The 15,831-nt window shown below is 47.6% G+C and overlaps 1 protein-coding gene across 22 annotated transcripts in view; it reads left to right on the top strand.

The window, feature by feature from the left end:
• PAX2 (paired box 2) overlaps window positions 1-15,831 on the top strand; it is a 100,579-nt gene that overhangs the window by 13,022 nt on the left and 71,726 nt on the right. For 12 of the 22 annotated variants that reach the window (XR_003991462.1, XR_003991463.1, XR_003991461.1 and 9 more), the window contains exons 1-2: window positions 47-3,654; window positions 4,876-5,073. Coding sequence is in view for 15 of the 22 variants with exons in the window: in XM_030486495.1 (XP_030342355.1) it covers window positions 3,332-3,654; window positions 4,876-5,073 (521 nt within the window). In the remaining 7 variants the exon portion in view is untranslated. Of the gene's footprint in view, window positions 1-46; window positions 3,655-4,875; window positions 5,074-15,831 lie in introns of those variants that run through there. The other 10 variants (XR_003991460.1, XM_030486489.1, XM_030486486.1 and 7 more) reach the window with 2 other exon arrangements.

Here is a 15,831-nt window from a genome sequence, read left to right as displayed (position 1 = left end):
CCCGGGGCAGGGGGCTACCTGCGGCTCTGCCCGTGCCGCGGGTGTGCGGAGGAATACCTCCGAAACAGACCTCTCCTCCGTAGCGGCACTTTCCACATCGCCTCTCAGCCAACGCGAGTTGGCTCGAGTCAGACACGTGTCAGCCCCCGGGCCGGACCCTGTCGCTGTCCCTGCCCCAGCGGGCCAGGGCTTCCCGCAGCCCTGCGCGGCCCTGGACCACCGGTTACCCCGCGATCCAATGCTGTTCGCTTTGATTTCGGGTTTCAGTGACAGTGAGGGGAGACGCCAGGTTCAAATTAATGGCGGGTTGGTCGGTGGTGGTTCCGTGCTTCGGTCTGGTTTGGTTTGGTGAAAGGCTGGACTGCGGGAAAAATAGGACAATTGTATGGCTGGGAGATCTGGCAGCTTCAGAGGCTCCCAAGAATTCGCCATCCCTCCTGGTTTATTTACCAGATCCCCGGTGTGCATTTTAAACGCATTCCTGGAAGAGAGGGAATATATTCGTGATATATTTTCACTTTAAAGAACCTTCTCTAAAAGGGGGACGGAGGAAAGCGAAAAGACGCCTTTGCCGGGGACTGTAACAAGGAATTTTCAGGGATTTTAATTTCACCGCACGGAGGGAAAATAATTCCGAGATTTAAGTTAAAGAAAAAAAAAAACCCCAAACAAATAGAAAGCCGAGATTGAGAGCGAGCTTCTCGAGTCAGGAAATGAATAATTAAGAGCAATTTGTAACTTTTGACACCGAAACTTTTGAGGACACGCCCTGACCGCTGCAGCAAACCCAACCGAAAAGAGATAAAATGGAAATGCTGGAAGTTTAGAAAAATCCCGATTTTTGCCTTGAGAAGGAAGGCGCAGAAACACAAACCCATCCTCAGATCCCCAGCCGGGGATGTAGGCAACTGTCTTCCTGTTTCCAAATGAATGATTTCCAGGATACAATGCTTAAAACGTAGCGTTTAATTTTCGAAGACCTTTACCAGAAAACAGCCTCGTGCATTAGATATGATTTTTAGTTTCCAGCGGTGCGACCCGCTTCAAGCCGCGACGGCAGTAATTCTGCCTCCGGTACGATCGGAACATGCAGTCGAAAGAGGCTTCTCCCTGTCGCTGCTTTCAAAATAAAACTCTGGCGAGATTCGTGAACAATTCTGGCTTCTGATTTAAAAAATTAATAACAAAATCAACGTTTGATTTGTTCTATAAAGTGTATTTTTAGAGCGACAGACCGAGATATTAGTGAGCAATTAAAATATATGCGGGCACGGGCTCCTCACACACAGAACACCATCTGTACGGCAGCGGGTGTGTGTGTGTACAGACACCGGCACCCACAGGCAGATAAATACACACAAATATCCCTCTGCTCTGATAGAAATAACCTTAGAAAAGCACGGGACAGAGCAAAACAAACTCGTGTGAAAAATATCCGGGCTGCGAGAATGTGAATTATTCATTTTTAATCTTTTTTGCATCTGTTGCCTTTTAATACTTTGTAATGCGAGGTATAAAAGGTGCCTTGAATTATTTATCATGGAGTTGCCGAAGAAATTGCTGTCTTGTAACTTTAGAGGCAACATGTGCAGAAGGGGTTCTGAACAAATGAAGAAAACACAGGGCAACATACACCCGCGGGTTTCAGTGCAGGACGATAAATATCCCCCCTCCCCTCGGAACCCCTAAATATGATTCAAGAAAGACTAACAAAAGAGCGCAGCGAATAAGCCCGGCTCCTGGGGAAAGGACGGGGAAGGCAGCCGGCGCCCGGCAGAGGCGGCTGGGAGGGGGTATGTGGAGGTGTTACTGCAGGGGTGGGGGAGATGGAAAAAACTCTATTTGTGCGAAAGGACTTGGATCGATCGCAGGGCAATGAGAGTTTCCACTAAGTTCAGAGCCAATAAGTCAGTGTCAGAAGCAGGGGAGGGGAAAAAAATAAAAAAATAAAAAAATAAAAAAATGGAACCGAGCGAAAATACAAACAGATCATTTTTCAGCAAACTGCAAAACGAACTAAGATCTCTTGGTCAGGAAGATGCAGAAGGTTAGGGCTGTGTGAAAGGAAAGCTTTAATACAGTGTGCGCTCCACAGCTATATCAGCTGGCTGTTCGGAGATAGAGACGCGCAGGTAGCAGTGCCAGCGAAGCTGCACCGCCTGCGAGCGAGCATCCATCCATTCACCCATGCATCCCTCCCGCCCGGGCAGGGCGAACCGCTCCCGTCCCTAACGCTGACCGCCCCGGTGGTGGTCCCGCCGAGCCCCCACAGGAGGTATTTCCCTTTATTCCCTCGCTCCGTTCCCCTGCCCGCGCTGAGCAGGTGCATACTTATTTTTTTCCCCCACATCATTTCTCGAAATAGAGAAAAACAGATTGGAAAAAAACGATCATAGCAGTTCTACCTGAGAGAAAGCGGGGTTTTGCCTGGAAAGGGGGAACAGAGGAACATGGAGCATTTTAAATTCTCCCTGAATCAGGTTGGGGGGGGGGGGGAGTAAAAAAGAGAAAAAGAAAAAAGACAGAACCGCACAAGTCTCTTAGAATTATAATTTATTTTTTACTGGAGGATTTTTCCTTTGAAGCTCGCAAGCTGAGTGAGGAGAGAGGGTCTGTCTGTAAACTAACACCGGCCGCGGGACACAAAATATTTTCTCTCTCCCTCCCACTCCCTACATTTCTTTCCCTTTCTCTTTCTCTCTCTGAATCCCTTCAACTCGCATCCGAAAATAACGGGAGAGGACGCGGTGCATGGGGGACATGCCGCGGGGTGAGGGAGGGCGGGGTTCGCCAGTAACTCTAATTGACAACGTGATAGAAAATCGTGAAAGAAAATGAAAGGAGAGAGGAAAAGCCCGGGAGCAGAGAGCAGGGGGCTGCGGCGGGCCCGCCCGCGCCGCCGAGCAGCCGAGCTCGGGAGTTGGGGCGCGCACCTCTCCCCAGCCCTCGGGAGAGGAGCCGCCGGGGCGCTCACCCACCTCGCCCGCCGCTCCGGGCCGAGCAACCGCCGCTCTGGCGGGGGCCGCGGGAGGGACACGGGCTCTCCGGCCCAGGGAGGGAGGGAGGCGGCGTCCGGCTCGTGAAATCCACCCTGTCTTCTCTTTCCTTCCCATCTTTCCTCCTTTCTCTTATTTCCCTTTCTCTCTTGCTCATTCTCCTTTCTTCCTTTTTCTTTGCCTTCTCTCTTCACCTTTGCTTCTCTCTCTGTCTTTCCTGCTCTCTTTCTTGTTCTCGTTATCTTTTTTCCTCTCGTTCTCTGCCTCTTATTCTCCCTGTTTTTTTCTCTTCCTTTCTCTCTTTCTCCCTATTTCTCTTCTTCTTTCTCTCTCCCATGTCCTGTCCCCCCCTCTCGACCCCCTGCCATCACCACCATCCGTCTGTAGTGACTGGAGATTTTGCAGTTACGAGTGGTGAAGAATCCACGACTAACGGTGTGTTTCTGGTGTGCGTGGGTTGTTGTGTTTTTTTTATTTCTCTTTCCCCAGCAGGGCACGGGGGTGTGAACCAGCTCGGGGGGGTGTTTGTGAACGGCAGGCCCCTACCTGACGTGGTGAGACAAAGGATAGTGGAGCTGGCTCACCAGGGGGTGCGACCCTGTGACATTTCCAGGCAGCTGCGGGTCAGCCACGGTTGTGTCAGCAAGATCCTGGGCAGGTAAGGACAGAGGCAGCTCCCTTCCCTCCCCTGGGACAGCAACGGTGCGTCCCTTCCCCGCTCCGGTGTGACCTCCCGCCCCTTCCCGAGCAGCCCCGGCACCTCCGCGCCGCGGGAGCCCGGGGCTGAGTAGGGCCCCTGCCTCCAGGCGGCAAGGACGGGCTCCCCCCTTCCCATTTGTGTTTGGAAACTCCTCGGAAGTCAGACAATTTGTGAGGGGTGGGCAGGAGGGCGGGAAAGAGAAAGGACGGGGCAGGGGGCGGGGGGGGAGAAAAAAACGAAAGAAGGAAAAAAAATCCCCAACAACAACAAAATCCCCAACTCGCAACAATGCGCGAGCGGCCTTAGCAAACACACGGGTAAATAAACACACAACGGGGCAAATAAATAAATAAACACCTGCGGTAACCGATCGGCGCCAAATGTGGTGTGAAATATCCGCAGAGCAGGCCGGGGGGGCGCCGGGCGGCCCGGGCCCTGCGGCCGGGCTGCGGAGCGGTGTCAGCAGGCGGCAGAGCGCCGGGCGCTGCGTGCGGCTGCCAAGGACTGGCCAGAGCCGCGGCCGCAGGCAGAGCTGAAGGACACAGGGAGATGGGCTGGAGCTGCCCGTTACGGGCACCCGCTGCCGAGGGACACCGGGGAGGGCTGAGGTGGGGATAAACCGCGCTCCCGACCCACAGCCCTGCCAGCGCCCCGAGACGGGAGAGCGGGGGCCGGGGAGGAGATGTGAGCCCGGCACGGCTTGAGCCCCCTTCCCGGCCGCCCGGCCCGGCCCCGCGGTCAGCGGGCCTCGCCTCCGGCCGGCTGCATCGGGGCGAGGATTTCTGTTTTGTTTCCCGATGCCCGGGCCTGAAACGAGTGTGTGCGTGTAAGGCGGGGGAAGGGAGAGGCAGCGAACAGCCCAGCGCCCCTCGCTTCTCACACACAGGGGAAAAAAAGAGGGATTAAAAAGAGGGGTGGGAGGGAAGGAGAGCAGGAGCGAGCCCTGTAGAGGAGAAGGGACCTCCCGAGCTCCAGCCCAGGCGGGCCCGGTACCCCGCTGAGCCGCGCCATGCGGCCTCCGAGTCGCCGCGGCCCGACGCCGCGCACCGGCGGGCCGAAGCCAAGGTGGGGAGCGGGACCGGGGGCCGCGGGGCGCTCCCTGCGGCGGCCGGACACCAGGTGCTCGGGGGCGGTGGGGCTGTTCCGAGCACAGCAGGTCACTGACCGTCCTTTGTGCAGGTATTACGAGACGGGGAGCATCAAGCCCGGCGTGATCGGCGGGTCCAAACCCAAAGTGGCGACCCCCAAAGTAGTGGATAAAATCGCCGAGTACAAGAGACAAAACCCGACAATGTTCGCCTGGGAGATCCGGGACAGGCTACTGGCCGAGGGCATTTGTGACAACGACACGGTCCCCAGCGTCTCCTCCATAAACAGGTAAGGGCAACCCCGCAGCCCTGCTCGCGGCCCAATCGCCTCTTTACGGCCCCATAAAACCCCTGTCAACAGCGCAGACAGCCCGATCCTTCCTCTATCAGGTTGGATCCAGCCTGCTCCAGCCCCCGGCCCGCAGCGGGAGCCCTGAGCACGGCTCGCCAGCCCCCGGCCCCGGCCCAGCGGGCGCTGCCCGGCCCCGCCGAGAGCCCCGAGCCCAGGCCCGGGCAGCGGGGGAGCAGCTCTGCCCCGGGGCTCGCTGCTCCCGCCGCAGGGATGCGGTTTGCAGCCGCCGCCCGGGCCGGGGCGGGCAGCGGTGCTGCGAGAGCAGTGATCTCCCCGCCGAGCAGCCGGCGGTGCCGCAAGGCCGGAGGGCAGTTCGAGGTGACGGGCGGCGGGGCCGGGCTTTCTCCTGTCCCTTCCAACGCCCCTCCCGGGCGCTCAGAGACCGCCAGCCTTGCCGGGGTATCAGGGCTCTGAGCGAGCAGCTGCCCTTACCCGCTGCCAAGCCGTGCTCACAGCCCCGAGCCGCTGAGCGCTGGAGGAGGAAGGCTTCCCTTGCACCCGCTCCCCCGATTCACACCCCATCTCTATCCTGAGGGAACGGCCCGACCGGCACGGCGGCCCATGCTCCCGGCGGGGAGCGCTGCTCCCTGCGGTGCTGCGGCTCCGGCCGATCCCGGCCCTCGCAGCGCGCTGGGAAGCAGCAGGATCGATTCAGCACTGGCGAACAATTTCCCCCAGTCTCCTTCCCCAGATGCTAGGGTGCGACTTTTGTTGGTGGAGGGAGTCGGATTTGGTCTCAGGTTGGAGGTGACAAAAATAATTATATGACAGGCAAAAGAAAAAGGGTCGATGCCGGAGAGAAAGGCCGGTGGTAGCTGTAATCAGGTACTAACGCATGGCAGGACTGTCCACATGCCTGCGTGCAAACGCGGCATACATCGGATCTTCACACTCTGGCAACACACAACACTCTCAACACACACAGTAAAGGTAATCATGCTGGTTTAGTGTAATGTATGTACAGATACCTTGGCTATGCTCACAGAAATACAACATCTAGAAACAGAGTAACACAGGGGTATTTGCAAAGGGTACGTAGGTAGGTGCGGAATACCTCACCAAATGAGTAAGAACACGCAAAATTTTGCACACAATCCCAAATATACAGTGCTTCCCACTCAAATAAATGTATATAGGGTGTAGGTAAATATGCGTGCAGGCTCTTGTAGTATCCGCATAGATAAAACTGCACAAGTCAGTATATTGGCCCTTTTGACATATAACTAGTTTAGCCAGATCTTTTTTTAAAACCTGGTGTATTTATAGGAAGGGAAGCAAAAAATAAATAGCCAGGAAAATGCAGTGGTATTTTTTGTCTTGTGCTTTTCATGGCAGATTTATCAAAATATGTCTAATAACTCAGACTGTGTATTTCTAAATCTGGCATCCTATATAAATGGGTTTTAATATTTTGCAAATGATATGGAATTATCCCAAATAATCTTGAAAACAGCAGGTAGAATTAGCTAGTGGAATGTACCTTGGCTAAGAAAGATTCCCTCAGACACACTGTCTCTGTAATATACTGCTAGGCTACCCTAGGAAATTATCCCTGTGTGTGCCATCTGTATTAAAATGGTTATTAAGTTATGAACAGGGTAACATAATACTGATCGGCTAATTATACACCCTCCTAAAAAACCTCCAGGTCTCTCTTACTCTCTCAGTCAGGTATTGAAATAATAACAGTTTGACATTCAGACACCTTACAAAGGCAGCTGCAGAAGGACAGCCAGCTATCCCTGAGAGGAATTCAGCTGGCGGTACAGAAGTCCAGAATAACGGCTCTGGGCTCTTCAGAGGAAGAGCATGTACAGACCTGACACGTGCATACTTCTGCTAGCTCAAGGGATGTTAGCAGCCAAATGTTGCTGAAGTCCCAGCCTCATGCCTGGGTTGTGATGTCCCGGGCAGAAGGCTGAGCACGGGTTTTGCTTCCACCTTTGCTACCAGTTTGTGGCGGGGCTTTGGGGTTCTGTACCTCAGTTTCCCCACCCTGGAACTGAAAACTGATCCTTCTCAGGAGCAGGTGGGAACAGATGTCAGTCAGCTTACGCTTATAAAATGCTTTGAGAAGGACAAAAGCTTTGTAGCTACTAAGTATTATTACATTAAAGAGGTTCAGCTGTGACCCACCATGTTTGATTCACACTGCGATGGAATTTGAGTGTGTAGTCACCAAGGCACAAGAACATTTTGGCTTCCTATGAGTAAGTCTTTCTCCATTTCTTTTAAACATTCAAGCCCCCGCTTGCCACTGTTCACCTTTGTATGAGGCTCCTCAAAACTCACGTCTGTGAGGAAGTGAGCCCATCATATCACAAGTCATAAAATTTGCAAGTCTGTGCTAGGTAAAAACAGGACAGCGAACCAGGAAAAAAGCAGTTGAATATGAAAGAGCGAGTATATAAGGGCCCAATCCTGGTGCCACAGAGAGTAGCATGAGCTTCATCACTCCGGTGACTTTTGTGACTCCAGCTCACAAAACCCACAAAACACAAAGATGGACTAAGTTCACAATTTAAATACATATTTCTTCTCTCTCCCATTGTCAAAATAGACATATAGAATAGGGTCAATCTCTTGTAACAGCATATCCCTTACCCATGGTACGATCACAAATTGGAGTTCATCTAACACTCCAAATCTCTGAGCAGTTTCAGATAGATGACAATTTCAAATCCCAACCTTCTAGAAATCATCTTATTTTTGCAAAATATGGAGTTTCCAAAGCAAAACCTGCATTGGTCCAGTGTCCAGAACTGTTACTGCTCATCCACGAGCGGTTTAACTTCTTGAAACCGTAAATGAGGCATTTATGGAAATACAAGTTACCTATGTCCTTAGATAGACCGCGAATACTGCGCTTCAAAATGAAGATCCCTTGTACACACAGAAAAATTACTTTTGGTTATTCTAAGATTTTCTGAAAGTGTATTAATTATTTTTTATTTTCTTTCTGGGGATTCGTCTAACATTAACAAAGGCTTTTGGGTGAGAGCCTACAAAACAGCGCAGTTTCAATTCCATTTCTAGAGTCTCCCTAAAACATTTAAAAATCTATTTTCTATTAATCATTTTTGTGATACATGAATTCTGTGTGCCTGTGTTGCTCTGATCTGCCAGTATTACACTGAAAATATCAGGAAGCATTTGGGATGGCATGTAATTCAGTACTGAGATTTATCAAACACTTGTTTGTACCAAACTCAGGCAGATAAAGGCTAGATGCAAACTCTGGTGAAAACCATGACTTAACTACCCTGTCAAGAGTCAGGAAAAAAATTTAAGTCTTCTACTATGCAGTAATTTTCCTTTAATTATGCAAAAAAAAAGTCTAGAGAGTATACTAGTTAATAAGCAAAGCGCACCAGAACTGACAGGATCAAGACAGAGCAGTTATCTCTGGGAGCTTTCCTGTTCCCGCTTCATACATTAGATAGGATACAGCATAAGCCTGTTGTGTATGTGTAGGTACACACACATATATACACATGTGTATATATATATACACACATATACGTGCATTATGTAAACACACATATACATAGTGCATGTAACTGAGAAGCAGGCAAGTGACAGAAGCTCTTAACTCCTTGGTAAGCAATTCATGCTTACTTTAAATCACTTGAGTGCCTTTCTTCTTGAGCACTCTGCCAGCCGAAACTTTTCCATTTGTCATATGACTATAAATCAGTTATCTTTGGTCACTTTGGGTTAGAATATTTCAACTGGAGGTAGGCACTGCTGTGAGCCTTGCGGTGGTCTCCTAAGTATGAACTCAGAGGCAGATGTCAATGAGAATTTTCCCTTTGTTTTGCAGCACATACAGTTAGTCTAAGAACACAGGTTTCCTGAGATAATAATCACCCCACAAAAATCTTTTGAATTAGGTGGAGAACTGTAGTGGGAACAGGGTGGAGCACATCACGGACACGCGTTCACGGTTATGCGGCAAGTGATGCAATGGACATTGTAGTTTAAGCATTATTTCCTGCTTCTCTTAAATTAATGAATTCTTTACACGTCCAGAAGGGCAAAACAACCCCCCCACCCACACCAATTTGTTCCTCTATCTCAGCTCTCCTGAGGCTGAGCTCGGTACTAGGGAGCCCTGGTTAGTCCTTATCCAAGGAATGCTGAAGCCAAAGTATTACAGAGGTCAGTCAGCTGAATTGATACACTTTGGACCCTGAGTTTCTGAGAGTAAACCTAATTAATACCCCACAGCAGAGAATAGAGTTTAGTGGATATATTATCTCAGTCAAGCCGTTAGGTGTTTTTCAGTCTTCTCGTAGGTATTGGGTATACGTTAAATTTCTGGTGTTAAGTGCTTGGTTTGGGGAGATGTTTCCTGTTTCATTATATAACGATTGGCTAACGATTCCTAGTTAAAGTCTCCAATAATGATGTGCTTTTTAAAAACACATGTGGGAAGACACACACACACTGATTCAGGTTGTAATGACTGGTGAAATTTACTTGTACATTGAAATACTATTGCTCATGTGGCCAATTTCAGTGGCTGTGGGCAGGCCTGTAGTTTAGGACAAAGAATGGCATATTAGGAGACCAGATTTCTCTTACCACTAACTTTCTGGTTGATCTTGGGCTGGTCACACGGATGCCTTATGAGGCTGCTTTGCCACCTGTAAAGTGAAAATAACAGTATTTAGCTACCTTTGTAAAACTCGGTGTGACCTTTCACTAAAAATGCCCATGGAGTTCAACACGTAACAAGAAAAAGTTCAAAACTGGACCCAAGGTTGTTCTACATCAGCTGAGGCTCTAGCCCACGCAAGGGAGGTAGAATTGAACAGAACCTCAATTCAGGTAAACGTAACATCTCAAGACAAACAACTGAGCCTGGCAAAAGGCAGGCGATTTAGGGCAGTGGCTCTGCCATATGCGGAAGAAATCAGTGTTATGCAAACAGCTTTCTGAGTCACTCTTGCTAGCCTCCCTTGAGAATTTTCCCAAAGGACACCCTGGCCAAAGTCACCTGTGAATCTCACCCTGTCTTTCCCATAGAAAAAAACTGGAATTCCTGGGGGACAGGTAATGAGTCTAGGGAGAAGCTGGAAGAGTACAGATTATCTCTAATAGCACCTTGTTCATAGAGACCAAAAGCAGTGACAACTGCATGGCCCACAGTGAACACGGGGTGAATCACTCAGTTTTAAGTGGCAAGCGTGTGTGTGTGTCACACAAACCTCCCACCACCATCAGTATTTAGTAGCTACAAGTCAGTTTTCTCAACAGAGAGGCCAAGGATTAGACTGGCCATGTAGACTGGATTAGCCTCTGACCGACCGTGTGTTGGTGTAAAGCAGGGGTGAAGAAAACTTGCCCAACACTACCCAACAGAGTTCACCAGGCCTCATAACGTGGCACTTCTCAGCACGCACAGAGGAAACTCTGGCTGCTAGCAGGAATCCTCGCCCTTAGGTGATGCTGAGTTTAAGGTTCCCATGTGATTTCCTGCATCAGGGCATGATCTCAAGGTAAAACACCTCTACTGCCAGTTGCTTTCAGCTGAGCAAAGAAAGCAATAGGGTCACACAGGGCTTCATTACAGGGAATATGCTCCTTTAAATTCAGATTCTTTTCCATCCGACACAAACCTGGCATTATCTTCTTTTTATCATTGCAAATAAAGGACAGGCTCATAAAGCAGAGGTTACAGACAATGTTACTGCAGCTGAAAGAGTAAATGAATGCTCACAGCATTTCCCTTTGTCTTATTCCTCATATCTGGCCACTGGAAGGTTGTATGGTGGGAACTACAATAAGCTAGCCGCATTTTTTCTAGTTTTCATATTGCAGAGATATTAGCTCAACAGATGTAGTTAGCAAGTAAAATTGGTTGTGCCTGGGAAGTTTTGAGCTCCCTGTTCTGTGAACCTCGAAGTTCAGAACCACATCGGTCCCTTTATCACCTAAAAATCCCAGCCCTTCTTTTTTGCATAGATGTACAGAAAACTTGATTTTTGTTGGAAGTTAAACATTCTCAAGCTTTTGCATCTAGTGAGTGATTGCTGCATTTTGTCACAGAGGTAGCTGCATTTCAGTGCTGGGTGAGTGAGTCTTATGGAGCTAAACCTCATTTACCAGAATCACTATTATGTAAAAAAACTCATTTGACTTTGGGAGAAAAGAAGAGAAAATATAAGTGGCTTGGCCAAGCAATGATGAAGTGGTGAGAACAATACAGTGATCTGAAGGACACAGTTCCTCCAACAGGAAAGGAATTATTTGTGTTTAAACAAAGCAGTATTGCCAGGAGTGAAGGAAGGGAAATAAGAAAGGAAACATTTAAATGGTAGCAGAAGGTATCCCCTGATAGGGAGGTCCATTAAGTTGTGGAATTGCATCCCATAGGAATTCCTGATTTCTTGGAATATATATAACTAGATGGCATTAATAACAAGCAAACATACAATAAGAAATAATCTTGTGCTGGTTAAAGAGATAGATAGTGCTCTAGCAGGCCAGCTGGACCATTTATGATATGATGACATGATGCATACAAAACAAAGTCATGTTTTCAGCTGTATATCAAATATCCTAAAAAACCTGCCTCTGATCCTAAAGCCCATTCAAACAAAAGATTTCCACGTTACTTGAATAAAAAAACATGACTTCTAAACAGTGGGACGAGGCTGAGCTTCACTTATATTCCATGGTCTTCAAATTCAGGCATGTTGAAATTCAAATGGAGTTTAGGCTCTCTACTTACAATAGGCAAAATATTCAGGGATCCCACTTTCGGAGAGGGTCTCTATAATTGCAGAGGTAGAGACTTCCAAAAGTGTTTGTCACTGGCCTGACATCCGCACAGCTAACTAGGGCTTTAGGAAATCCCATCTGTTTGTAAACGGCTCAGATGATGATTACTACTCATGAAAGCATCAGAGAGGTTTGAGTTTTTCTCCCAAAAATTATTCTTTAAACTGAGAGCTAAGAGGAATAAGGATTTTTCCACTGTAATCCCAATTAAGCTACTGGACCCCATACACACATGGCCATATTTACCACTCCCAACTATTTAAAAATGCCAAGGCAGAGCCTAAATCATGCAATTGGCATAAAAATCACTAGTAGTTGTAATACAATGTGGGTTTGTTTTTACTTGTTTCCTCTTTTCTACCGTAAATTTTAAAAGGCATTTGGATATCTGACTCACATTAAACAACTTTAAAAACACCTTAACAATGCAGCCCTTTGAGTGTCCAGAGAACTGACAGGTCCCTTTTCAAGCCCCCCCCAAGCACTGGAAACATACTTTATTAAATGAGAACTGAAATTCTCATGCTATCACTTGACTAGAGGAGCTGGAAAACCCACAACAAATACCGTTAGGCTTGTGATGAAATACTAGACAGTAGGATATTCAGCAGTAGCCTCCAATTTTCTCTAGTGCCAGTAACTGAGAGCTGATTTTGTAGCACTTATATGGCTATCTACCCAGCTGAAAATCACAAATCTAATCACTCTGTTTCCAAACTCCTCAAGTACACTTACAAATATTCATTTCCAATCAATTTGCACCTGCTAATATTTCTCAATGCTCACATGTGATGACAGAGTCAGAAGCAATGCCAGTGCTTACTATTTCTACTGCGATAGCATAAAGAAGCTCTGTGCATAGATCACAGCCCATTGTCCAAAACAGGCACAGCGTAAATAGGAATTTCTTTCAAGAGGCTCTTTTAGGAAATCACTATATACACACATCTTTCTTTACACCACTGCCTTAGCTTCTACTAGGCTCATAATTCAGACAGTCCTCAAGGTTTCAGGGATCCTGAAACAAACATCTTTGTCTCTTGTAGGAAATGAGACATCTGGCCAGGGCTCACCCACCAAGCCCAAGTCTAGGTAAAAGGCAGAGCAAAACTGGAGAGCCCTCTTCTTTGGGTTCATATCTGATAAGACAGAGGCTGAACACTAGCTAAGCTGCAACAGCCTCCCCCCTCTTCCCTGATAAGTAGGCATATAAATAAATAAATAAACGGCATCCTAACTGCACTGAGAACTCAATAAAACAATCACATCAAATATGAGGAGGTATAAATCTCATGTCTGCACAGGTAACCCACTCAATCGCTTTTATTATGGCTCAGCCTGACTCCATTTATTACCATCCGTGGCCTGGGTGAAGGATGTTTGCATGGAGGGTGGTCTCCTGGTGAAATCCTATCCCTGAAGCAGTGACAATCAGCCCATATAGAGGTGGATTTTGGTGGGGAGACCAAAGGCAGATCCATCTGTCTGCATGAAAACCAATCAATAACCCTGTAACTAGAGTCCTTGTCACTGGGAAATGGACAACACAATAGTTCAATCCTGGAGCCATAGGAGAGGAATAGCTGTGGTTGAGGTGTGAAGAATGACAGGATATACGCATGAGGTGTTTGAGACATATGGACAGAGTATGTCTGTCCATATAGACATTGAGGGGGAGTGATGGAGTGGGAGGAGCATAGAGGGTACATTTATACATATAGCAGGCAAATTTGAAAGGTCGATGTGTTCAAAGGAGGGTATGGGGAAGGTAAAAGCAGAGATATACTGCATTTTTTTATAGGACATTTATAGGAGGACTGTGAGCACAATGCAGATAGGCACCTTTGGGGAACTGCGCCTGATGGTTGGAGACTACACAAGTGTATTGGTATATGGCAGGGAACATGTGTCTCTGGGCAGGCACATAGATGGTGACACAAAATGCTGGTAGGCTAAAGGAAGCATATGCGGGAGTTCGATGTGGTCGGGGAAGGATATTCCTTTGTCCTCTGGCTTGGGATTTATGTGTGTACTAGTTTTGACAGAGAGGAGGAAGAGTGATGTGCCAAAAGCCTGAGTTAACGGACTGTGAGTTCACAGATAGGCTTCCCAGAGAATGCTATGTATGAAACATTTACCCAAACCTCACTGTTAAATCAGGAAGGGAGATTCTGGTGGCTTTCATACAGGTCTCTGCCTATATGAAAACTAGAAATAGGATATTTCTTGCTGCTATCACCCTCTAGCTCTGCAGTTCCTGTAGCTTTTCTAAAATCTGCACAGCGTATTGTTCCCCAGGCTTCTAGCAGCTCCCCCAACACTTGCACACATGCATACATACAGAGAAATGCTGGAGTTTGCCTCTATTAATTGTTTTCTCCTGGGGGTCAATACAGTTTATTCCTTTGGCTCTATTTTGAACAGTTCCTCCTTATTTTGAACAGTTCCTCCTTCCAAGGTAAGCACCCTTCCCTCTCTGCAGGGTCCAAGACACAGCGTTAAACATCCATATCTGGTTGGGAGGCAAATTGCATCAGGAATTGCTATCAGCTCTGCTCAAAACGCCCATCACTGTAGTTCAGTTGAGAGGGTGGTATCCATGTTTTGCAAGGCAGATTAATGTCTGTTCGTTAGTTTATAAAAGGAAAACTAGAGACTGTGACCAGATGACAAAGTCACAAAAGAAACTCTCACACACCTGTCAGACAGGATGCCCTGCACCACCTCTAGTTCACGGTAGTTTGGGTGGTTCTGGTAACAACCCAGTCCCTCTTTGGTCAGGGAGGGTTAATATCCCAGCCCTTCAATTCCAGGAACTAGTCTGCATTTTCTTCAAGCCGAGTTGAAATATGAGGGAAACCTCATTGCTCCACTGCCCATTTTCAACCTCTCACTTTAAAATTGTGATAGTCTTTGGGCACGAACATTTGGGCACCTCTTAAAGGGTGTATTGCCTTTCAACATACTCATGTTTCTCTAAAAATTCTTTTAAGAACAATTTTTGGTCATCTGCCCTTAAAAAGAAAGGCCACAGCACAATGTAGCCATGTAATAGTGCCTGCTGTTAATATTTGCTTAAATTTAGGCCCTTTGTTGGTTGTTTAAATTCAGACTTTCAAGCTTGAAAAAATATATATTTATACATAAATCATACATACACAAAAATATATACACACTTATTAATCAATATGGAAGGGAGGAGATGTAGAATAGAAGAGGAAAGGAAGGAATATTATTTCTGAAGAAAAGGACATGATGTTTGCATACTAAGGGCACTGGGGAAGCATATTTCTGGGACATGCTACCTACAAATGGGGCAAATGGGCAGAGCGGAAACTGCACAATGTAACAAATTCCCTCTCCCTACGGAACAAACAGCAAATGTAGAGTTTTAAAGAGGCGGTGTTTGTGATGCTGAAGGAAGCTTCCGGAGCAGGAGGAGAGCTGGGTGGAGCTGGGGGAGGAAAGGACAAGAGAGAAGAATGGAGTGAAAGGCTGAGGCAGATTTGACTTGGATACTGTCAAAACCAGAGCGCTGTGTTTTTACATAAGGCAGCCTTGGCTACTGTGCCAAACAAGAGGCAGAGTCATCCAGTACTGACATCCAACTCCCTTACGTGGCTTTAACAACTTTGGGCTCTGTGTGTGCCTGCGTCGAGGGTCTCTGCATATGGAGGCAGCCAGGATGGTGACACAGGAAGTGTATCTGGCTGTGTGCTGTTTCTTGTGAGGTGCAGAAGCTGGAAAGCGGGCGGAACTGCAGGGTGAGGGTGTGTGCACATGAGAGCGTATGTGTAAATTTGTAAAGATGACTGCCATAATTCTAACCCCTTTTGCAAATTACATGAATTTTTGTGACCTGCAAATATTTAAAGAAAAATACATGCCTATGGGTGACTCCCCCAG

Source organism: Strigops habroptila, chromosome 5 (genome assembly GCF_004027225.2).
Source record: "Strigops habroptila isolate Jane chromosome 5, bStrHab1.2.pri, whole genome shotgun sequence".
Lineage (NCBI taxonomy): Eukaryota > Metazoa > Chordata > Aves > Psittaciformes > Psittacidae > Strigops > Strigops habroptila.
Note: the sequence above shows the minus strand (reverse complement) of the source record. Positions and strands in the feature narration are given on the sequence as shown.